This window comes from Myripristis murdjan, chromosome 8, assembly GCF_902150065.1.
Source record: "Myripristis murdjan chromosome 8, fMyrMur1.1, whole genome shotgun sequence".
NCBI lineage: Eukaryota > Metazoa > Chordata > Actinopteri > Holocentriformes > Holocentridae > Myripristis > Myripristis murdjan.
In genome coordinates this window covers 32640882-32664793 of record NC_043987.1, presented here as the reverse complement: position 1 = coordinate 32664793, position 23912 = coordinate 32640882, and the positions used below count along the sequence as shown (strand labels likewise).

At 44.6% G+C, this 23912-nt stretch overlaps 1 protein-coding gene across 3 annotated transcripts; it reads right to left on the bottom strand.

Annotated features, from left to right (window-relative positions):
* Positions 1-913: 913 nt before the first annotated feature.
* On the bottom strand, positions 914-23617 carry LOC115363641 (suppressor of cytokine signaling 7-like). Of its 3 annotated transcripts, none has more exons than XM_030057911.1 (10): positions 21183-23617; positions 17074-17135; positions 15144-15248; positions 13006-13146; positions 10118-10266; positions 8032-8200; positions 4728-4856; positions 4447-4582; positions 3064-3209; positions 914-1850 (listed from the first exon to the last, which is right to left on the bottom strand). In XM_030057911.1, exons 1-9 carry the CDS (start codon positions 23072-23074, stop codon positions 3089-3091), a joined length of 2904 nt encoding a protein of 967 aa, XP_029913771.1. In that variant the 5' UTR covers positions 23075-23617; the 3' UTR covers positions 914-1850; positions 3064-3088. The 3 variants fall into 3 exon arrangements, with proteins under 3 accessions (XP_029913771.1, XP_029913772.1, XP_029913773.1); XM_030057912.1 differs by having other exon boundaries at positions 914-1857; positions 3067-3209; XM_030057913.1 differs by lacking the exon at positions 15144-15248 and having other exon boundaries at positions 21183-23615.
* Between the last annotated feature and the right edge of the window lie 295 nt (positions 23618-23912).

Below are 23912 nucleotides of genomic sequence, written 5' to 3'. Positions count from 1 at the left end.
CCGTCCTGCAGGTTAGTGGTTTCCAGTTTGTCCTGCGGGCTGCCGGTCAGGGCAGGAGCGACCCTCCGTACAGAGGTGAGAGTATTCTACTGCACACTGAAAGACCTCAGACCTGCTCCGCTTCCCGTCTTTGACGCACTGATCCACACCTCTTTCAAATAAATAAATGTCCACTTTGCTACTCTGCATCGCTGATTGCTATAACACAACAGTGATCCAAGTTTTCTCCATGTGCTGCTCCTTTTCCTGGGAAACATCCTCCGGGCGCACGGGAAGTGGTGTGTTCTGCGTTCACGGTTGGTTTGGAATAAACAGAAGAAGAAGAAGAAGAAGAAGACGAAGAAAAAGTGGGCAGTTCGGCTGAACAGACACAGAGAAGAGAAACTGAAACTCCATCGTCGGAAAATCCAAGTCCCGCACAAACGGCTTGATTGGCAGGTGATCGGTGGGAGGTGCAGTGCAGAGACACCACGGCGAGGAGCGCTTAGCACCAAAGACGGAGACAAAAATCAAATCAAATCAAACCAAACAATAATCGTAATACATCATTTCACAAATAATTACTACGTCATTCTCTCTGTAAATCAAGAAGTGCATTGGAGTGAATGAACGATGCGCCTCAGGTCTCGCAGCCTTTCAGTGCACAGTATTCATACGTCCTTCGACCGTCGAGTCCCACCGGGCCTCGCCAAGCCCCCCGCACACTTTGACATCTTGGGAGCTCGGAGCTCGGCGTCGACGCTCACAGTCTCCATCTCTGCCGGGACAAAAGTCGCCCAAAGCAACATCTCTCACGCAAATAAAAGGTCCTGTTTTGTTGGAAAAGCCCAGCTCAGGCGCTTCCTTGTCGTGGTGAAAAGTCGGCCTCGGTGAGCTCTGTGAGCGTCGCAGTACAGTAGTAGTCATGGTAAGCTTTTTTTTTTTTTTTTTTTTTTTTTTTTTTACTCTTATTTATTTTTTTGTTTGTTTTTTTACTTTTTTTTTGGTAATACTGCCGTAACAGTCAGTCCGGCAAGTCGCTTCTAGGATCCTTATGCTTCCCACGGTGATTTTTTTTTCCTGGTAATTCGTGCATTCGCTACCAGCCGTGGTGCGTTGCAGTGCACACAGCTGATAGAGCAAACAGGATCATTCAAGTAGTTTATATTTGATCACCAGTGCCTGTTTGCCTTAAAATGGCAAACAGTATTAAATTATTACACAAGGACAGTGCATGATGAATATCCAAATGCAACATTTTTTGCTATTTTATTGACCCCTTTTTGGAAATTAAATCAAATTATTTTTTATTTTACCCATTTCTCTTCTTGTAGTTACTTTCACTGACATTTTTTTGTCTGTAAAGCACTTTATCTTTTTATTTATTTATTTTTTTAAAAAGTGCTATCATGTAGGAATAAGGCCATTGTAACATTAGTTGTGAAGTGTTGAGGACAAAGTGCCTTGTGAAATTGCACATTCAAGTTTGGGAAACAAAAGGATTCTAGAAACGACAAAATGTTTCACTACTCAGGCGGAGTTTGCTGTTGTTTTGTTTTTGTATGTTTTTTTTTTTTTTTTTTCTTTTAACAAGTTAGCTTTATCGCTAACAGTCACTTTTCTTCAAGTTCAGCCGCTCAGCTATGACATCAACAGAGAGGCGGAGTCTCCACATCCCCTGCCCCGCCCCACTCCCCGCGAGCCAATCAGAGAGCTGGGCCGGTGGATCATCTGAAACTCCGCCGGGATACGGAACCGATCTGAGGGAGCTGATTGGCCGTCAGCCCCGTCTCCGGAGGGAGGTTGTATCCAATTGCATGTGAGTGTGTCAGTCCTCAGGTCAGCTGTTCAGGTATCAAAAACAAAAAAAAAAAACACCTGGAGAGGGACAGGAGAGAGACATCAGAGTCACAACTGGTAAACATCAAAGTCCGGGGTGTACTTTGCTGACTTCACATTAAAGGAGCATTTCACCAAAAAAGAAAAAAAAAATGAAAATGCCCTCATTATTATCATCATTATTGTAGTTCTCTGTGCAGACCACATGAGGCTTAGGTGCACGTTTGCATGAACTCTTTAGCTACTAAAGGCTATAGTGAAGATCTGCACGACATAACAGTGTGACCATCAGTCTCTGCTTCAGGATGAGATGGTTTGACTTCAGATGATTTGGCTCAGGCTGCATGAGCTGTATGGACTCATTCTTCAAACTCATTTTTTTTTTGGAACTCTAAATGCACGACCAATTGAGTTCAGTTGTTTTGGAAAGAGCTGCTGCAGAGACGGATCAGCCTCCCTGCACGTTTATGGACCTTTCACATATAAACAAACAGAGCTTTCACCTTAGAGAGAGAACGTTCATCACATGCAGTCAAATCCAGGTGAGTCCAACACAGTGACGATATCAAATTACTTTGATACTGCAAAGCTGTTGCTTGTGGCAACATGGGCCCTTATTGTTGCGTTTACCCTCAACCAAACCGGTTTCCACTGGAATTGCATGACTGAAATTATACTGTTGACAGTGACCTTTTCTGACTCTGTAAACTTTTATTTTCTCCTGTTTTTCTCTGCACGTGAAGACTGAAAGCTATGCAGAGGTTCACGTCTCCTGGCATTTAATTTTCGGCCACAAGAGGGAGACAAATCATACACAAGTGGAAAGCTTCATACTGCAAGTTTAACCTGACTTGCTGTTGCACTGCATCCTGATCTATTTGCTTCTGTGTTGGAGAAATTGCTCTGTCCTCCTCTACAATAGGTTTCTCGCTGTATGTAGAACACTGGTGTAAAATGGCAGCACCAGAAAAAAATCCTCTTGTTCTTTGCTCATCCCATTACAAATTGTTGACATATTTTGTCTTTAACACACTATGACAATAATTTAAAGCGATAGTTCACATTCTTATCCATATAGTGATATTTGCTGAACTGTGCGCTGTCAACTCCTTCCCTGTCAGTTTTTTGGAGCAGTCCACTCCCGGTGGAGGTTATTACAGTACTACTCTCGCATGGAGGAGCAAATACAACTAAGAGCCCAAACTGTTACTTGAATTCAACTCTGCCTCTACTTTAAAGATCACTCACTTTGTCCTATCAGGCCCCAGCGCTACGTTTGAGACTCCACCCCCAGCTGGGTGTTCTGCTCCTGCCCCCTCTCCTTGATTGACAGGTACATCTCCTCCTCGGGGTCATAGTAGTAGAACTTCCTCAGATACATGATCAGAGGCCTAGAGAGAGAGAAAGGGAGAGAGAGATTCAGTTTGTATGTAATGCTCTGCTGCATGTGATTTATGCAGGCCACGTGTGTGTTTGTGTGGGACATGTATGTAGTATGAGAGTATTTATGTCTCTGTGTCTGTATATGCATGCAAGTACCTGTGTGTGTGAGTGTGTGTGTGTGTGTGTGTGTGTGGTGGGGGGGTTGTCTTAAAAAGCAGCTTTCGCCTGCTTGTGCTTTCTGAAGGACATTGGGGGGATACTGCAGTGTTTTGTTTCTGTGGTTTGGCAGAGAGACATTTGCCTCCCACTCCTCAAGTCAACATGACAACCATGACTGCAGCAGCAGCCCGCACAGAGAGGCGGCGTGCCAAGTTGCATGATAACCTAAAAGGGGCTAGGATCAAAGTAAAACCACGCCGCTATGTACTGGGAAGGGGAAAAAAAAAAAAAAAAAGATTCAATGTTGAGGAAAAAACACACAAAACACACACCAGCTTCCAGTTCATGCAGTCTTATTCTCTGATGCTCAAACCAGTGAAGAAGAACACCTGAAGAAACACATGAATATGAGCATCAGGCCACTCTTTGGCTCCGTCTAAAACATGACGAAGCCCCCGACATGGGTGGCATTTAAATTTAGGAAGTCGATTTTTTTGGCTGTGCAGCGGTGTCACTTCAGTTGGCGCTTCCTTTTAAGGTTCCTTCTTTTGGGCAGAAGTCGCCACTTTGTGAAAACAGTTCCCCACATATGACGTTAAAGCTGTGAAGAATAAACATCGGGTAGTTTCAACCGATTTTGTGTGCAAATGGTGAATACATTATCGCTTTAATTCACTGCAGCCAGTTCACTTGTTTCTGAAAAACTGCTGAAATTACTTTTGCCGGCTGGATGTGCCTGTGGATTTTAAAAAGCATTAAACAGGTCACGTCTTGCCGTCTCCCTCAACCCATAATCCCTTGCATTTTGCTGTTGTTTCATGTATTTGGGTCAGACGACACCCGTAATCAATCGCACGGCAGAAAAACAAACCAAATAAAGACCTCCGAACACGCTCGGTGTGAACGTGTCCTCAGAAACGGAGATACTGACGCAGCCTGACAGAGAGCTGCACTCCAGCAGAGGTGAGGTTTTTTGTTTCAGCTGCACACCGCCGCTGAAGGAAGGCATTGCAACGCCGTGTGTGCACCATGGGAATCAGCTGTGTGTGTGTGTGTGTGTGTGTGTGTGTGTGTGCGTGTCCTTACGTGGGCAGGGGCAGCTCCTGGATGTGGTCGATACGGACCAGCTGTCTGATGCAGAAACGACAGAGGTGCTGCAGCGACTTGACGCTACTGAACCTGGACACTGGGTACAGGAGCTGGACCGGGGTGGGTGGCAGGCCTGGAGCACACACACACACACACACACACACACACACACACACACACACACACTATGAATTACACAACAATAACTGAAAATACTTTCTCATCGTAGTTTGTTCCAGACAGAGACAGAAGGTCACACGTGATTGGCTGCTGGTTACCGGGCACTCTGGAGCGCAGGAAGTAGAGGAACTTCCCGTTCTTGGAGTGCATGATGGCTCTCTCGATAAACTCCACCACCGAGTGGCAACGGTCCTCGAACTTCGGATGGCACCACAGGCTGAACGTACCTGGATGGAAGGCGGGGTGGAAAATTAGGGAGGGGGGCGAATCGGGGAATTTCTCAATAAGACACATTTCTGTTGCGGAACAAAGGTCACCTTGCTGCCGCGGCTCCGAGTCGCCGTGTAATCGGCGTTTACGGCGGCTGTGAAAATATTATCTGAACGGGACAGAAAGCAGACCAGCAGCAGCCGCAGCCTCAAGAAAAAACTGGCTTTTATATTGTGGAAATTTATTTTTAGGCCTCTCATTAACTCCAATCTAAACCTTCAGATTAATGCATAAATGGATGGAAATTCCAAATATTAGGTTGTGTCCAAAACCATAATCCAAAAATGAAATTCAAATGACACTTTAATGAAGTCATGTGCATATCCTCCTGAGACCCAGCCTATGCAATTATGTCCTCTGTAGTGGACATCAATTGATCGTCTATATCCTTTTACTCATTTGAGCTATCCTATCAAGTCCTGGTGTACAGAGGACATCCAGGCCTTTCCAATGATATCTCATGTGATAAGGTGGGATGAGGGAAACACCCACTTTCTATTGAGCCAAAATGGCAGCTGCAGAAAAACGCACATGTCGTGAAAAAAGAAACAGGAAGTCAAATATTGTTTAGCTATTGGTTTTTACTTATGAAAATTATATATTTTCTTGTTAATGGCATTGATTGTCTGTAATTGATTATCTGTGGTTATTTGGCTGTTTTTTTATTTAAATTTAAAATTATCTGTTTTTTACAGTAAAATCCACTACAGTGGACGTACTCTAAAATCTAAAATAAAAATATTTTTGTGAAATTCTAAATTGTGAGTTGTTGTTTTAACTCTAAATAGACAAGAAATCACAAAAAAGTTAAATTGGAAGAAACTTTTTTCTCAGGTCTCAGGAGGATATATTAAGAGTTAAAATAAACAAGACAAACTTAAAATCTGAAAGCTGATACAAAAATCCCAACAGGGACTGTATACTTGAAATCTTATGAGTATGCACGTGTTTTATGAGTATGGAGACTGTTATATGTATTTGTACTTCAGAGATATTTTCAGTGGTTTGGTCTCCGCTTCAGCCACGGCGAATATTTATTTCTTCGTCTTCGGTTCCATGAGCTGGTTGATCTGCTTCAACAGGATTATCCCCTTTGTTGCTTCACACTCACCAGCTCATGCCAAATAAATACTTGGCAAGTTATATCACTTTTACACCAAGTGTGCAGGTTTCACACCAACTTGTTTTTGGACTGCCCGCTAAAGAAAAACCCAGTGAACATATTTCACCTCCAGGTACGACCCGACTCAAACGCTGTTTGCAGAAACTTGAAATGGGCAGAAATTTCAAGCACACGGGCCAGGACGGATTTTCAGCCTCAGGTTTCTGATTTCATATTTTTCTGTCTTATTTAATGAATGCTGGATATGTTGTTTTAAGGCGTGGGATTAATGAGATTCAAGTGGCATTTCGATTTTGGATGGATTTGATGGATAAAAGGTTAATGTTAAATTGAGATTTTCCATCTATCTGTTATAATTTGAAGGTGGCAGGCGCTACATAAGCTACAGTTAATGAGAAGTCTACAGGTACATTTCTACCAAAGGCCAATAATTTTGGTGTTTTGTTGAGGCTGTGGCTGCTGGTCGTCGCTTTCGGACAAATTTTGCTCCGCCACGGTTATTCAGAACATCAGGCCTGATTTAATATGTCGTTTTTTCACCTCTGCTGATGGAAGCTGAAGCCGATAATGACCCCGGACTGCCGCAGAGGTCAAAGACGCGCGACTTCAATGTTAACCTGTTTACACTGAGACCGAGTCCCAGATGGCGGGGAGTTTAGAAGGGCTGTTATCAGCAGACTCTGCATGGCGGAGCAAAGAAAATGCCTCATGTGCCCTTTGACTTGTGGCTCTCATCTCACCTCGCTCCGTCTATACGCAAGGGAATAAAGGCTCATTTACGCTCCACATTAAATACAGATCCGGATATGGACGGAGCCTTCTGTCTGCGCTCTGTGTTCATTTCGTCCACATTTTTGCTCATTTTCCGGCAGCGTACGGATACAGACCAAACAGAGCAGCACCACCACGGATCATGGGGGCAGTGCAGCCGATGGTTCAAGCGATACACAAAGAAAAAAATTTAAAAACCTGATCATATTAGAGAGAAGAACTGTCCGTCCTCCTGTCGTGATGTGTTTAATGACCTCACAGACCTCATTTGCCATATGCCACGCCACTTTTTGCCTCTTAGGCGGCCTGTGATTACGACTTACACTACTCACAAAAAGTTAGGGATATTTGGCTTTTGGGTGAAATTTATGGAAAATGTAAAAAGTTCACGCTACAGTGATATTATATCATGAAAGTAGGGCATTTAAGTAGAAGCATACGCTGGTGATTTCCTCATCTCAAACAATTTCTTGAAACAAAAGCCAACAACCGTGGTGGATATACCACAACAAAAAATGTCAGTGTCAATAACTTGTCATGTGCCCTTGAGCATCAATTACAGCTTGACAGCGACGTCTCATGCTGTTCACAAGTCGACTTATTGTCTGCTGAGGCATGGCATCCCACTCTTCTTGAAGGGCGGCCCTCAGGACATTGAGGTTCTGGGGTACAGAGCTCCGAGCCTCTACACGGTGACTCAGCTGATCCCATAGGTTTTCTATGGGATTCAGGTCTGAGAAAGTGCAGGCCACTCCATTTGAGGTACCCCAGTCTCCAGCAGCCGTTCCCTAATGATACGACCTCGATGAGCTGGAGCATCAAACACCTGATGTGAATTTTGCCGTTAAACTCCTTGTTAGAGAACAGCAACTTGTGCAAAAAGTACTGAAACACTGAACAGTTGGACATGTGCATTCAAAAGTTTACAGAAGGTCACATTAAGTTCACCTGTAAAGGTTAGAATGCATTTTAGGTTCATCCTGAAATTTCACCCGAAAGCCGAATATCCCTAACTTTTTGTGAGTAGTGTATTTTGGATTCGTTGCTAATCACCCACCCCAAAATAAAGGACGTACAGAAGTAAGTCAGCAGTGGCAGTTACATCGTTTGAAACACATATTTATTTTTGTCCATAAAGGGAGCATAAATGAGCCTTTAGTGTCCTGCCAGAACGCAGCCTTCGCCCCGTACTCCCACAGCAGTGAATGAACATGTGTGTGTGTGTGTGTGTGTCTCACCTCGGTAGTGCTCCATGCGTGTGTGGTGTGTGACCCCCTGCGACCTGAAGCTGAGGCTCAGGATGTATCGGGGGTCCGAGCTGTCCCGCACCAGGAAGGAGCCGTCCGGTTTGCCCTTGAGCTTCATCTCTGCGTCCTCCCAGTTCATGGGACCCCAGTACCAGCCGCACTGCGCGCACACACACACACACACACACACACACACACACACAGCACCGCAGGGTCAGGATTTAACATTTAACACACAAAATGCTGCCTTCGGGTGCAGGTCGGAGGATCGTACATCTGACTTGGGAAGGACGAGCTGGGTTTTCCAATGAACTTTGCAACAATACAAACACCATTCATTAAAAAAGTTGCTTTGCTGTTCAGAATGCATTCTCAAGGGGGCGTTCATGTGCTACAAACTCATAAATACAGTAAATATGATGTTTCCAACATGCACATGACTTCAGCTTCGGTATATTCCATCTATTCTGCAGCGGTGCACATTATGACCGCCCTGCTGTTTGGATGGCCAGAGGAAATATTTCCATAATGTTAACATCACAGTGGTTTAATGTTTTAAGAAGCTAATATTACTGCTTGGGTTGTTAACACTGTAAGAAGGCTTTGTGTTTTTATTTTTTATTATTTTTTTTTTTTCAGCCGCTCCTGCATATTTTTTGTCCTGTTGCTTTTAGCGTCTCTTTAATTGTGCTGATAAATAAACGTTAAAGTTCATATGAGCCCCACACCAACCACAGTGGACACGGATCAGTGCACCGCATAAAAAGCCAGGGTGGGAAATTAACATCAGTAATCAACAATACCTACACCACACATATAGAATACAAGGGGAAAAGTATTGATTAAAGTTTTGCCTGTGGCCATTAAGGTTTTCTACAACCTATTAATCTTCCTTAGGGTCTCACAGAGTGTTTTTCTCTGAACGTGTTGCTGTAGAAACAGAGAGGTGGTCTGGATGTGTAATTTTAAGTCTGTTCCCTGGTTAAAAAAAGGGGTTTAAGGTAAATGATGTTCTAAATTATTCTGCTATTTATTACTCCTGGATGTTTGATATCATCAGATTGTCACATAAAGTGGTGATGGATCTAAAATTCTGATGATTCAACTGGATCGTTCTGATAAAAGAAATAAATTGTACAAATCAGCCTGAAATTATATAAAATGTTTTGAAATGATTCACTCATATTTCTTAAAAAAAAAAAAAAAAAAAAAAAAAAAAAAAAAAAAAAAAACAGGCCTTATATGATTTGTTCAGTATTTTTTTTTTTTTTTTTTTTTTTATAAATTTATCAGCAAATCTGCCGTCTGATGTTTCTCATTTCAGAAGGAGAAGAACAGTCTTACTTTACTGCACATGTTGAATGGATACAACATTTTGGCTAAAAAGTAATGGATCAAATTGCTGACTCAGATCTTGGTTTGCAAACTCGAGTCGACCTGAATCGCTCTGAAAAAGAAAAATTTGTTCAATTGAATCGCCGACCGGTGAATCATGAATCAAACTGAATCGCAGCCGTACAGAGTCATAGGCTTAGAGCAGAGAAATTAAATGGGATCCCATTCACTTCAATTCATTCAGTTTCTGTGGTTTAACGCTTCATTGCTGACTCATGAATTTGCTTTTGTATCAACCTTGAAAAACCGAGACTGATTCTGTCTGTATTTTGCTTCTGTCGTTATTATTGTTATTGTCTGACACATTTCTGTGTGTTTCGATGCTTTTCCCTGAAAAACAGATTTCTGATACTCTTATTGAGCCTCTATTGATTCTCTATTCACTGTCTCCACGCACAGGGACCGGGACACTGCAGCAGGGCGGATGAAGGTTGGTCTGCATGCCCACTGCACCAGAGGCTTTCCAAACCTTTTCATGTTCACACCCTCTAAAGACCCTCTGGACCACACACACAGATCTGACTGTTGCTTATTTCGCTGGGGACCCGCAGGAGCTCTTCGAGGACCCCTGTGGGTTCCCAGTCCCCAGTTTGGGCACCACTGCACCGTGCCTCCCCGCTGCTTGGCGGTCAGCTAGTTAAGATAACAGTGAAGTCGCGGCAGCTGTCGCCGCAGTCCCGACCTTTTCCAGTTCCCGCAGGCTGGTGGCGAAGCTGCTGGCGTCGGGCCGGCTGAGCGGACAGAGGACGGGGCGGGGGCCCAGCCGGGGAGGGGGGGGCTGGCCGTCGGGACGCAGCGGCACCGGCCTCGGCAAACCCCGCAGGAAGGTGTCTAGATCCATACACACACACACACACACACACACACAGATTCAACAGTCGCACAAAAGGTGAAATCCTTATTGTTTCACCTCCATAATTCTTCATTGCATTTGATGCACCTTACATCAACATCATGATTATTTTCAACCGCAGTGCAAAAATAAATCAGTGGTTCTCCGTCGTGTTGGTTTTCTGTCCTACCAGCTGGTTAAGTGAAGTTTGTCGTGTTGCCTCTAAAACTTGGCTTTAACAAATCCCTGATCACACGGCGAGAATGAAACCCATCAGAAAGAGCAGGACCGAAAAACAAAACGCTCCCCTGATGAAGTGATGGTGTGTTCCATCCAGAGAGAGTAAAATAATGCCTCTGTATTGCCAGAAAATATCTAGTTATTAAAGTTGCACTACAAATGATTTGTTTATGCAAAAACACTTGAAAGGATGAGGTTTGATCTCTTCCCTCACCACACTAACCTCTGACCTTATCGTTACTTTACTGTTGTCATGGCTGGATTTAATTATTTTACCTTTTTATTTATTAGCTTATTACCTTCATCACTTGTATTTTACTTATCTTTGTGTTTACTGATTCATCCTTATATGATTATAAGGTCTGCCCTGTGAAAACTGACAAGCCCTAGTCATAGATGTCCACAGCTGACACAGAAGCTGGGGTCAGAGTGTTTTTTTTTTTATTTATTTATTTATTTATTTATTTTTATTATTATTGTTCTGTTTGTTTTGGATAGTTAATGGGCATTGCAACAGGACAATAAAACAAGACACATTCTCTAATGAATGCACCGGGAATATAACGCAACATGGTGTGGAAAAATATAAAGCTTATGAGTCGTCGTATTAAAAAAACACTGACTCTGAGTCAACTCTGGAAACTGTGAACTGCGTACAGCCCTGATTATTATTATTATTATTATTAGCCTTATCATTATTATCAGTATCAACCTGAATCAAAATGATGCTGCAACAGAACAGAGCATCCGGTTCTCAGTAAGTGAGACACACACATTTGCCCCAACAATTCTTGTGTCTTGTGGACACGGGTGGGAAAGAAGCTCCAACAAGTACAGGGTGAACTTTTTAACAATCCAATAAAACCAAGAGTGATGGAAGAAAAATATTTCATTCATAGTAATTGAAACCTGAAAACATGCCATTTGAGAAACAATGATGGAATTTTCATTTTTTTAAAAATTGTGTTGCCACTAGCTCACGTCTGCCAATACGCACTTCAAAGATTCCCGTTTTTTTGGGTCACCCTGTATAACAGTTGTCCCTCGCTATAACGCGGTTCACCTTTCGCGGCCTTGCAGTTTTGCGGATTTTTTTTAGTGCAATTTTGCATGCTTTTTTTTTTTTTTTTTTTTTTACCCAGCGCATTGTGCTCTGCGTCCTTATTTTTCTACGAAGGTTTGAACTTTGAGAGTGTTTAACCCTCTGAACCCTCTGAATTTTCTGCTCCCCTCACATTTTGCCTCACTGTGGGCTTGTTTTTCATTGCAATTACAAGTGCTGCACCTCTATGGAAACAGCACAGCTGTGGCTATCACCTGAAGCCATTCAAAAATGTCTTTCACACAGTATGAAAGAGTTATAGTGCCATAAATAATAAAAAAAAAAAGGGAAAACTGATTTTTTTTGGATAATTTATTTTATAAAAATCGAGAAAAACTGGAATAAATGTACAGAACATTTTTTCAGGTGCCCACAAGTGTCACTGATCCAGAAAAAAAAAGTAGGGCTTCACATGATTTATTTCCTGAAATATTAAAATTTTTCCAACCTGAATAAACTCAGGGGTTTTTACTGCCTTGTGCCCTTCCATATTACTACTGTCGCCTACACACTGAAATTCAGTGAATTTTTGTCACGCGACTGTTGGGCTCACCTGAATCAATCAAGATGTCTCAGATCCGCTGAAGACCGCAGAATTTTCTGTTTTTTGAATGATCTGGATTGAGTAAACGACTATTTTTTGGCCAATTGTTGAATGAAGCATGTATAATAAAATGATTCGAATGAAAAATCACTTTTTTAGCCTTAGTTTCGTCCTTTTTTCTACTGCTAAATCGAAGTCGTACATGTTGCATTCAGGGACCGTTGGAAAATTCAAATTCCGACGAAAAAATAGGTTTTTAAAGCTTCCAGCTATGATAAACGGTTGAATTTTGGCGATTTTTTAAAAAATACATGTCTTTCTATCCCGCCGGCGGGTTTGGGGTTCAGGGGGTTAAACAAGAGAGAAAAGTGAGAAAATGTTAACGCCTGTCTGAGAAAAGTGTATAAAGTGTGTAGTGAGGGGTTTTACAGCCTTAAAACATCTATAACAATTGTAAAAAATAAAGTTGACTACTTCGCGGATTTCGCTTTTTGAGGGTTATTTTTAGAACGTAACTCCCGTGATTAACGAGGGGCCGCTGTACATCAAAAGCAAACAAAATGCAAACTGTGTCCTCAGCAACGGTGGGACGGAGATGTTTTTTTCAGCACAAACAAGCCAGGTTCAATTCCCAGCTCATGAACATAAGTTTTCTACTGAGAGGAGAAGTCTGGCTTTATTTAACCCAGACCAAAACCGTGAGACAACCTGAGCCAAACTGCTTCAGCTGCTGTGAAACTGTCACGTCCATCATCCACGTCCAACACATCATCTACATGTCAGAGTCGGTTCTGATTACCACATTTGTTTTCTGTGTGTGTGTGTGTGTGTGTGTGTGTGTGTGTGTCTCACCGTTGAGGCTGAGGCTGTGCTGGATGGTGCTGAGGGAGGGGGGCAGCGCCAGCGGCCGCGGGGGGAGAGACTGCATCGAAGCCCCCACGCTGCGCTCCAGGAAAGGCCCCTGCTGCTGCTGCGGAGGCCCGCCAAAGTCATCTGGAACCACAACAACAAGCCAGGTCAATATTCATCCATACACTGCAAAAAGTCAAAATCTAAAAATTAAAAAAAAAAAAAAGTCAAAAAAAAAAAAAAAAAAGTCAAAATTTACTTGAAACAAATTCTGCCAATGGAACAAGCAAATTTTTACTAGTGACACAAGTGAACAAGTAAAAATTTGCTTGTTCCATTGGCAGAATTTGTTTCTTGTTTCAAGCAAATTTTAACTTGTTTCAAGTAAATTTTCACTTGAAACAAGTGAAAATTGTCTAAAGACAAGTAATTTCTCAGGTGATCATGTCTTATTTTAAGTGTAATGAGAAATTTTGACTAGAAATAAGACATTTTTACTTGAAATAAGACAAATAATCTTGGTAAGATTTTGAGTTTTTGCGGTTTACATTCACCTGTCTGTCCATCCGTCCGTCTGTATCTTACGTTTTTTAATCTAATCTCACCCATTTGCTCACATTCCTTCCACTCATCCATCCACTTTACGTCTGCATTCATTGGACTTTGTTTATCTGGATGATTCCCTTTGCATGACGGTCAACATTAGCATCCAAACACTATCAGCCGCTGGCGTTAGACGCACTAGACGCTGACTCTCCACTCTGACCAGCCTCTGTTCTCCAAAACACATTTGGCCGGGAGGAGAAACAGTAGGAGCGCTCATTTTTTTCTCAGTCTAAGAACGAGCGCAGGTCATTTCTTTTAACGGCTCCTTGATAAAAAAAAAAAAAAAAAAAAAAAAAAAAAAAAGAACTCCACACTACGGACTGTATAGCAAGCATGGAGCCTCTTCACCCAGATGACATTAAATCATCACATCAAACCATTTTGGATTTATTTATTTTTTTCATTAAAATGGAAAAATAAAACATACATTGTCATTTTTAATGTTAGAAAAGAGCTGAGACACTCAAACAAGTCAGTTTGCTACATTGTTACTTTTTTCATTTGGTTTGGTTGGTTTTCATACAGCTTCGGCGGGATGCCTCAGACGTCATGCCGACATTTGTCAAAAAATAGTCTGTTGCAGAAATGAATAATACCGGGCGTTTAGTGATTCTCCTCTTAATACTTTTGTTGTCGTCCTTGAACAAAGAGAAACAGATCAGACAGACACACGGCCAGAGTAGCTGCTATCCAGCTAGATTATTCTGGTTGGAAATTTATCGGGGAAACTCGCTCGCAGAACAGCTGGCTGTGTGTTCAGCGTGCTGCAGCGTTCGCTTTTTGGTAGAAAAATAATGAGCTGGGCTGGAAGGCGGCAGCAGAATCCAGTGGATCCGGTCCCATTTAAGGGAGACACGTGCAGATAAAAAGATCAGGGTTTTTATTTTTAACACCAGCTTCGATCACAGACTGTGACAGAGATGTGATGTGATGTGAAAAACCCCTCGGATTTTCTCTGTTCAATATTTGGGGAGAGGTTAGCAGGCGACTTTTGAGGTCTGGAGTCATTTCCATTACTGTAAATCATGCGTGGTTGAGATTCAAATGAACTACTCCAGAGTTCAGACAGGGGACGGCCTCCTGGAAGTGGACTGAGGTTTGAATGTTTCTGCTGCCTGAGCAAACCGCACCAAAGGTGTTAAACACACCAACGTTCGATTCAAGCGGACTAAACGCAGGGCGTGTTAAAGCGACCTTGGTTTTCACCTGCCACTGAGGCACGATGGTTTAAAAAAAACCCGTTTGTTCACTGGCCGGCGCATGTTAAACTTTCAGAGCCGGGACTGCTTTGTCCTTCATGTCTGACGCTGACAGAGACAACATCAGCGGCAGGTGAGACCGACACTGCAAGCAGAATCAAAAGGACGACTTCCTCTGTGAGAAGGGATGAATAATATACAGCACTCAGAAGGGGTGTGTGTGTGTGTGGGTGTGTGTGTGTTGGGGAGAGTAAAAACAAGACAGGGAGAAACTCAAAAGGAAGATGGACAGAAAGGAAAATGGAATCAAAGGAGGACAGAAAAGAGAGAGAGTACCAAGCAGACTGAGGCTCCGTCTGGGCGGGGGAGGAGGGGTCGGGGGGTGCAGAGAGTTGCCCCCCCTCCGAGAAATATCCACATCAACTAGAGACACCGTCTCACCTGCACGCACACACACACACACACACACACACAGAGAAGAGGAGAGAGAGAGAAATTTTAGAGCAGAGCTGCGTCTCAGAGTAAAATGTTAGTACAGCAGAGCTGAAGCAGCAGAGGGAAGAAGAAGAAGGAGCTGGAAACACAGAAGAAGAGACCAGGAAGTCAGTCGACACCGGGAGGCAGGAAATAGAAACGGCACCGCCGCTGGAAATAAGAGCAGAGAGCGGCACGAGCAGCGGCTCAGGAAATAACATCCACAGCTCCGTGTGCTTCCCTGCCCTGTGTGTGTGACTTCCTGACACACTCAGCCATACCAACACTGACATCTGACATGTGTGTCAGGTTACGCTCACATAATGGAATTATGAGCTGGCAGTATTATTATTATTATGTTGGGCTTAATCATATGTCACAGGTCACATGGAGGCGTTTTGTTACAACTCAACTTCCCCCACAAGTCCCAGCGTCGTGTTTCAGTCACAACCTTTGCACACTCGATATGCATCGTATTATTAATTCTTCAAGTAAATGGGGGCGTCCCGGTGCCTCACTGACTGGAGCTGAGTCCAAACCACAGCGGCCAAAGGTTAGATTCTTCACTGCATGTCACCCCCCCTCTCATCTCTGCCCTTAATGCCTCTCTCTACTATCACGATCGAATTAAAAAAAAATAGTCATGATGAGCAAAGTTGAAAAGATCAAACTGGTTTTCCATTTCCAGTAGGGCGGACATGGCCCACCCACTCCTGCAGATTGCTAGAAGATTGCTATAACCACTTAAACCCTTATTTTCCCTTAAATTTCCCCTTAAGAAACTTCAGAGTTAATAAAAAGGCTGTTTTTTCCGATAGAGCAGGACAGAGTCACATCCGTATCATGTCTCTGCTGGTCGCAGCTTCACTGAGGCTCCATCACACTGATATTGCGTGAAATATTAAAAGCCTAGATGCCATTGTTTTATGGCTGCAGCATCAAACAGAATACCAGAACATATCTGCATGTCTCGCGCATCATTTTAGACATATTTCCCTGGAAGTCAGCATGTTTCAAGACCTTGGGATCTCAACTAGAATTGAAAAGCAACTTCTGTGGGTTGGAACGAAGCTCGGCTGCACAGTAATGATAAAGCAGCTGAAAGAAGTGGATAAAGCGTATTTTGACATTTTTGACACTAGCTGAAATGCCATATACCCCACCCCGCCCCAGGTGCACACCTAAACATGCCCCCTCTCCTTTTGAGACCAAAGCTGCACCCCTGACTTTTACTTTTTAAATGATGATCTGTCATTTAAAACAAACCAATGACAAACAAGAGCAGATGCTACGTAAACATTTGAGCTTTGTTTAAAAAAATGACACAATAAGAGAAAGAGTTAAAACAAGACGATCAAGCTGCTGAGTGAGAAATACAGCACAGAAAAAAAAAAAACAGAAAATTGGTGTTTGAGTACAAAAGTGTATCCTCGCAGCTTCATGATCACATTATTTAACAAAATAATTGGTATTATCTTTTTTTCCTATGCTGGGTCAGTTATCCACAGGAATGGGAAATTGCCGAAAGCGAGTTTTCAACAGCATCTCGGTGCTCTAACGTGAACTTTTCCCTTTAAAATTCAATGCTAGATGAAGTGACAGGACACTTTTACTCTGCAGAGTAAAAAAGCAGGAAACATGTGAACGTCCCCAAAAATAACCCCACGACGATTCCATCCCCCGCCAAGAGCAAACGGTCACACAATGTCAGGTAAAAATACCCCACCTACATGCGAACACACACACACACACACACACACACACACAGCCACACACACCGAGGCAGACTTACCGGTGAATGCAGGAGTGAAGGGCACCGGTGAGAAGGCACTTTGGGGCCTGGAGACCTGCAGCCTACCAGAGAGAGAGGGAGAGAGGGAGAGAGAGAGAGAGAGAGAGAGAGAGAGAGAGGGAGAGAGAGAGAGAGAGAGAGAGAGGGAGAGAGAGGAGAAAGACATTTATATTTAAAAGGCGTTCAACTTGTCCAGAGAGACTTTTTAGTCCGTGCAAACGGACAAACGTGCTGCAGTTCCAGGATCAGCAGTATCATTGCAATGAACTAGGTCAAAGGTCAAAGAAAACAGATGCATTGGGTGACCTTGTTTCAGCAAAATGAAGATAGATAGATAGATTCACTTTACTGATCCCAAACTGGGAAATGATTATGTTACAGCAGCATCAAAAACACACTGTGCAATATAAGGCAGGTAGATTAAATAGAATAAATACAAATATATACAATAAAGACTATTTAAAAAGAATAAATCGAAATATATACAATAAAGAGTATCGTGCAACTGTGCAAAAAAATGTGGCAGTGTAAGAGGTAGAATGACTTCTGATTTTTTTAAGAGGCACTTTAATTCCTTGTCTTTTTCTATCTGTTTGTTGCTTTTGTTTATTTGAGAGACACTTAGGTGCAGAACTTGCTTTCTTTTGAAAGCGCTGCAAAAATTAAATAAACTTGATCTATGACAGAGATGAGCTGAGCACATGAGTAAGGGCCGACATGATTGCGGGGACTTTTGTTTTTCGGGCACTTTGATGCATCATAGTCACCTTCTAACTCATCTGTGTTGTTTTCAAATGAATTTAGGTCGCAACACAGACCACAATGAAACAACTGGCAGCACCCAGGAGGAGAAAAACTTAAACAAAGCCACACTTAAAAATTAAAAATGGTGGAGACGGGAAGAGGTAAACGTCAGATGAAGGGAGAGAAGAGAGGTAGAGAGAAGGAAAAGACGAGTAACAAAGTGGGACACAATGAAACGCTGACTTCTGATGCCCTTTGATAAAAACGTCTCAGTTCGGAAACCACAGCAGAGGACAGCTCAACATGACAACAAACGTTTGACACACAACCTCAGATAAAGACGCTGCACGGAGCAAACACCACGACAGGAAAAAGCAGCGATGCAGATGAGACAAGACGAGACGAGAGCGAATGAGGACAAGAGGGGACGTGATAACAACTATTCATCCTTTTTTCCACCTGCAAAGATCTCTGAAACATGGCTATTTTTTCCTACAAGTCGAGCACTGCAAACCACGGGCAAAAAAAAAAAAAGAAAAAAAAAAGAAACCCAACCAAGGGTGGAGATGGAGGCTGTGACATTGTAGAGAAGATTCAAGTTCAACGTATTCTCAAAATCCCATCCACGTCCATTTCTTATTCCTGCTGTTATACTACAGCGGTGGGAGGAAAGTGGGCACCATGAAACTGTTTCCTTCACATTGACTTTCTCTAGCACTGACGCTAAAAGGAGACTAATGAGAAAGAAAAACACAGGCAATTAAAACTTTTCGCAAGTCCTTAATAGGATAGGATGAGCAAAATCTAGGGCTCGGGTTCAGGTCGTGTTCAGCGACTATGTTCTCGGGCTCGGGTCAGCTTCAGATAAAAATATGCATCCCGATCTGCAGGCCTTAAAAATAAAATAATAATAATAATAAATTTAAAAAAACATAAAACTTCCCTTTAAGTAGCATTATTATACGATCATGTCAAAGCTGAGTTCCAAGCAGCGACACGGGCCTCATTCTGCTTTACGCCAAAAAATGGATACCAACTCTTGCAAGCAGGGTGTCTTTCTGTAACTTCTGCAGACGACCCTTCAGTTTGAATGAGACGCTCCAGACGGTGCATGTGATCTTACAGCCACGGTGTGAACGCCCCTAAAAGAGCATCCTGTGCTGTGCTGGAGGGTATTTTAGTGACAGGGGCTGTCAAGATCTAAAATTAAGACCTGCCAAGTGCCAAATACTGAGACGTGTGATAGTGTCTTTAGCTTCAATATGCTCGCTTTTTTCTTTTTTTTTTTTTTTTTTATTCTGTTGCACTTCATAAGGAATTACAAAGTGACTGGTCAAAGATGCAGCACCTGATTCTTTGCATCAGGTGCAGGGATTTTTTTTCCATTTTATGTTCCAGTGAGATCACCGAGGTCCTGCACAGCTTATCGTTTAAATGGTCCTGCTGTGTCCCCTAAAAGTACCAGAGAGACTGCCTCCTGTTTTTACGTCCCTAAACCGTGCAACAAACTGCCTCCAGGAAACTTAAGAAATATCTTTTTAAATCGGCCTTTTATTTTGGAGTAACATTACTGCCTCAGTTTTCCAGTTTAATCGCTGGTTTTCACATTTGTTTTTGTTTTTAAGTTTTATTGTAGGGACTTTTATTCATTTGGTTTTAACATTTTATAGTTTTTATCGTTGTGTCTTTTAGTCTAGCATAATTTTTATTGATGTCTATTTTTATTTTTCTGTCTCTTTTCTCTTAATCGTGCAGTGTGAAGCACTTTGGGCTGCATGTTTGTATGAAAGGAGCTACATAAATAAAGTTGAGTTGAGCTGAGTTCACATGAAATAGCACTGATTTGTGGTGACTTTTCTATTGCTGCCATCCTAAGTTCAAGTGTGTAAAACTTTTTTTTGCCCCCCGTTAGGCAGATTATCCTCTCATTTACCAGCTGTGGGCGGCTGAGTTGAAAAGTGAATTTCAGACACTACTGACAGCACTTTACTACACTTTGTACCCACCGGGTCACCACGAATTCCAAAAACAGTAAAGAATGTGATCTCTTCTCTTGAGACTTTGAACCTAAATGCCTGACAAACATCCAAACCCTCCAACTACAGTTTGACAAAAGACAAGTCTTGATGTTTTGCAGTAAAGCGATGCCATACATCCATGACTGCTGCTGTGAAATCAGCACAGTGTCGCCATGGGGATGAGCATCACTTCATACATGTAACACAGAGCATCGAAACTCAGGAAGTCGGAAACACATTGCGGCAAACGATGTCCGCGCCATGGTAACGACCGGCTTGCGGAGTCTTGTCGCCTTGACAACAACAACAAAGTTGTATGGCTGCTATTTGAGAGTATTCCATAAGTGGATTTCACATTATTGACATATAGTTCATACTGTTGTGCAGAGAGCTACAATTCAAAGTCTCCATCTTTGCAAGCAAAAGAGTGGAGTGAAAGGTGACCACAGCACCCAGAGAGGAAATTTAACAAATATTATGCAACAGGCAGCTCCAGCCAAGCATTTCTGTGTTCTCAAGTGATAGAAAAGACGAAGGACGCTGATTGCGGAACTGTCACTTTACGTGACCTTTTTTCTAGGACTGAGTCACTTTGTACAGCAGTCAATTTAGTAGTGTAAAACGAACACACTCTTTTGTTTAAAAAATAATTATCTTAAGACAAGCCTGTCTAAAAAGCTTCACCTATTCTGCATCTGCTTATGTATGACAATTGGTACAAAAATGTGTATCAGCCACTGTTCTCAGCTTAAAAAACATATTTGGTGCATCCCTAGAAAAAAGACAAGAAAAGAAAAACAAGAAAAAGTCAGGCAGAAAATATTAAGTTGTCCTTTCTAAGAAGCTTGAGGGCAAGTGGAGGAGGAGAGTAGGGAAATGTTGAGTTGATTTGATTCTTTGATGTATTTTGATGGATTTTTGTCTTAATTTGCTAGTTAAGAGTGGAAGGAGAGAGGGCAGATTGGGAGAAATTGCAAGCTGATATGCAATAAACTTCCCAGACCACATTCAAACCTGTAGTTACACTGTGTGCACCTCAGCCAGGTGCAAAAAAAAAAAAAGGTGCCAGAACACTTCTCAGACACAGCTACCAAACACTGATACAGTGTGGAGTTAGAGGTTATATGCTGGCCTAGAGGAAACCCTGGCACAACATGAAAAAAGTGAGACTGTCCTCTTCCCACCTCTCTGAAGGTCCAGGTGGGCAAACAGTCACCATCACCTTTTTTTTTTTTTTTTCAGTTAAATCCTCTGTCTGTTACACTGCTCTGCATCTTATTACAACTTCATAGTCTATGTTACTATGTTAAAGTACGCTTTATCGTTATTGCTCCATCCTCCCCTTACCTAGCGTTGTCCTGCTCCGTGTTGCTGGAGGTCGACCCCCACACATCCAGCAGACTCCCCCCGGAGGAGGTGGATGATGCAAGGGAGGGCCTCTTGTCCAGGAGGCCCCCGGACCCGCCGCTGGAGCTCTTGGTTCGGAACAACTTGCTGAGACGCACCTTCAGCGAACCCCCCTTCCTCGACTTCCCCCGTGGAGTTTTCTCTCCATCCCCTCCTCCTCTTCCTCCGACATCCCCTTCCAGCACCACCAGGGGTGAGGCCGACCGCCCGGCTCCCCCAGAGGCGATGCCCAGCTTGGGTGTAGTGGCTCGGCTCTGGGGTTGGGAGCGAGACTGGTGCTGGTGTGGGGGTCGTGGGCTGGGGGAAGGTAGAGCATCCGGTGAGACTTGTAGCCCCGTGAGGGCCAACGCGGCCTGGGAAGCCTGCGGCCGGACAGGGGCATAGGGGCCAGGTGTGGACGTATTGGTTGGGTGGGGGTCTGTGAGGGGGGTGGAACAGGGGGGCAAGGACACTGCTGCACCCAGGACAGCCAGAGAGGGACGGCAGCTCTGGTCAGTGCAAACCCCGGCTTCCTCTGCCAGTCGGTGGACCTGTCGCATCAAACCGCTTAACGTCCCGCTGGAGAACACTGGCCCAGCTCCTGCAGATGTCCCACCTCCTCCACCTACACCTCCTCCCCCTACCCCAGCGTTCTCTCCCTTCTCCACATCCCCCATCTCCCCCGCATCCCCTTGTCCTCCTCCTTCCCCTAAACCATCCACCTCTTCAGACCCCAGACCCTCTAGAACCAAGAGGGCATCACTGGTCTCACTCGGGTCCTCACCAGGTCCCATGCCGCCCGTGCCCGAGGTCAGAACGCTGTGACAGGAGCAACGGGGCAAAGGGAGCACGATCTCATCCCCTCCACCACCTCCCTCTCTAGCCTCCCTCAGCTCTGCGTTTTGTCCCAGCTGTCCCAGCCTCCGGGCCAGGGCGATCACAGGGTCCTCTCCCCCGGACGGGCAGTTCTTCCTAGGATCCAGCAGGCCCAGACGCAGGGCTTGGTCCAACAGGCCCGGAGGCCATTTGGAAAGCCGGTCTGTCAATAAGCGGTGGCGGTGGCACAGCACCGAACCAGAATCAGATTCCAGTGCCGGGACGCCCTGCTGTGGAGTCTGGGTGCCGTCAGACACCACCTTGGACAGTTTGAGCACCGGGTGCCACTGGAGGTGCTGTGGCTGCTGCTGCTGTTGCATGTTTTCCTCTGCAGAGGAGATGCAGTGTGTGTTGTTGTCCCTCCCGCTGCCAGGCCCGGTGGTGGCTGTTGTGCTACCGGGAGCAGTGACTGTCCCTGAGTCCAGGTGCTGCTGCTGCTGCCGCTGCCGGTCCGCCTCGCCGCCGCCGCTCACCGGGCGGTGCAGGAAGCCCGCGGGCGGCTGGTCGAGCCCGCACTCCAGGATCCCGTCGCTGGACCGGAGCAGGTTCTGGAACACCATCAGCTGCGCCCGCGAGCCGTGGCCGCCCGCCCCGTGCGCGTGCGGCACCGGGAAGTCGACGAATCGCTGCGCCGCCACGGAGAAGTCCCCGGCTCCGGCCGGCGGAGGGGACAACGGAGCCTCGGACCCCGGCGGGGCCTGAGTCAACACCACCCCGCTGTCCAGCTCCCCCTTCCCCGGCAGCGGTGAGCTGTAATGCGGTGAGGCCGAGCCGAGGCCTGCCGGGGGGCTGCCGGAGTCCAAATCAAAGCCGTTGTTGATGTTGTTGCCGTGATGACCCAACACGGCTTTCACGGCACCGAACCCGCCGCCTCCGGACATCAGGTCCTCCGGCTCGTTCAGGCGGTCGTACTCGGCCGCGGACACCAGGCGCATCAAGACGAAATCTGGAGACATATCTTGTTGCGCGTTATTCATTATTACTCGCTAACGCAGTTCCGTATAGCTAGCTAGGCTACAACGGGCTCCGTTCTTACATAACATTGATATAAATAAACAGCTGGGTAGCTAGCTAGCTGCAAGCACATCCTCTCCTCTCGGCTAACGGTGGCTAGCTAACCTAACCTAGCCCGGCAGCCCCGCGGAAAAACGGCGCGGCGTCCATTTAAAGTTCCGATCCGTTCGTGGCGATAACAAATCCGCTCGGCGTCGTGCGAGCTAAACGGCGTCAAAACATGAAAATGCATGAGAAACCCGCCTGCCGAGCGGCTCGTTAGCTGGACGTTAGCCTCCTACCGAGTCCTCCTCCTCCGTAGACAACATGGATGTAATGGGTGGCGCGCGGGGCGGCTGCGCAACGGCGACATCAATAATCGGTTTCTGCTGATTGATAACGAAGGCTCGTGCACACACTGATCGTTTCCTGCACTACCGACCGCCGGACCCCAAAACCCCACCCGCTGCGCTCACCCACTTCCGTGTACCGGTGGTAGCCAAACCCTCTGTCATTATCCAGGCTCTCTCTCTCTCTCTCTCTCTCTCTCTCTCTCTCTCTCTCTCTCTCTCTCTCTCTCTCTCTCTCACTCTCTCTCTCTCTCTCTCTCTCACACACACACACACACACACACACACACATACATACATATACTGTGTGTGTGAGTGTAACCCCATGACAACAAACAAAAGGCAGAGTCTCATCAGTGTAACACATAACTGGACACATCTGCAACAAAAAGACACAATAAGTTCATATTTCATTTCCGTGCACACCTGCGCTGCTGTGACAGGTGTCTCTGCTCTGACGTCCTCAGCGGTC

Bases quoted from the DNA above. Each gene is read 5' to 3' on its own strand.
- LOC115363641 (XM_030057911.1), bottom strand. From the start codon at position 23,074: ATGAATAACGCGCAACAAGATATGTCTCCAGATTTCGTCTTGATGCGC. The intron at 4,583-4,727 runs GTAACCAGCAGC...TGTGTGCTCCAG, and splicing joins CCTGCGCTCCAGAGTGCCCG to GCCTGCCACCCACCCCGGTC. The intron at 3,210-4,446 runs GTAAGGACACGC...CTCTCTCTCTAG, and splicing joins CAGGAGCTGCCCCTGCCCAC to GCCTCTGATCATGTATCTGA.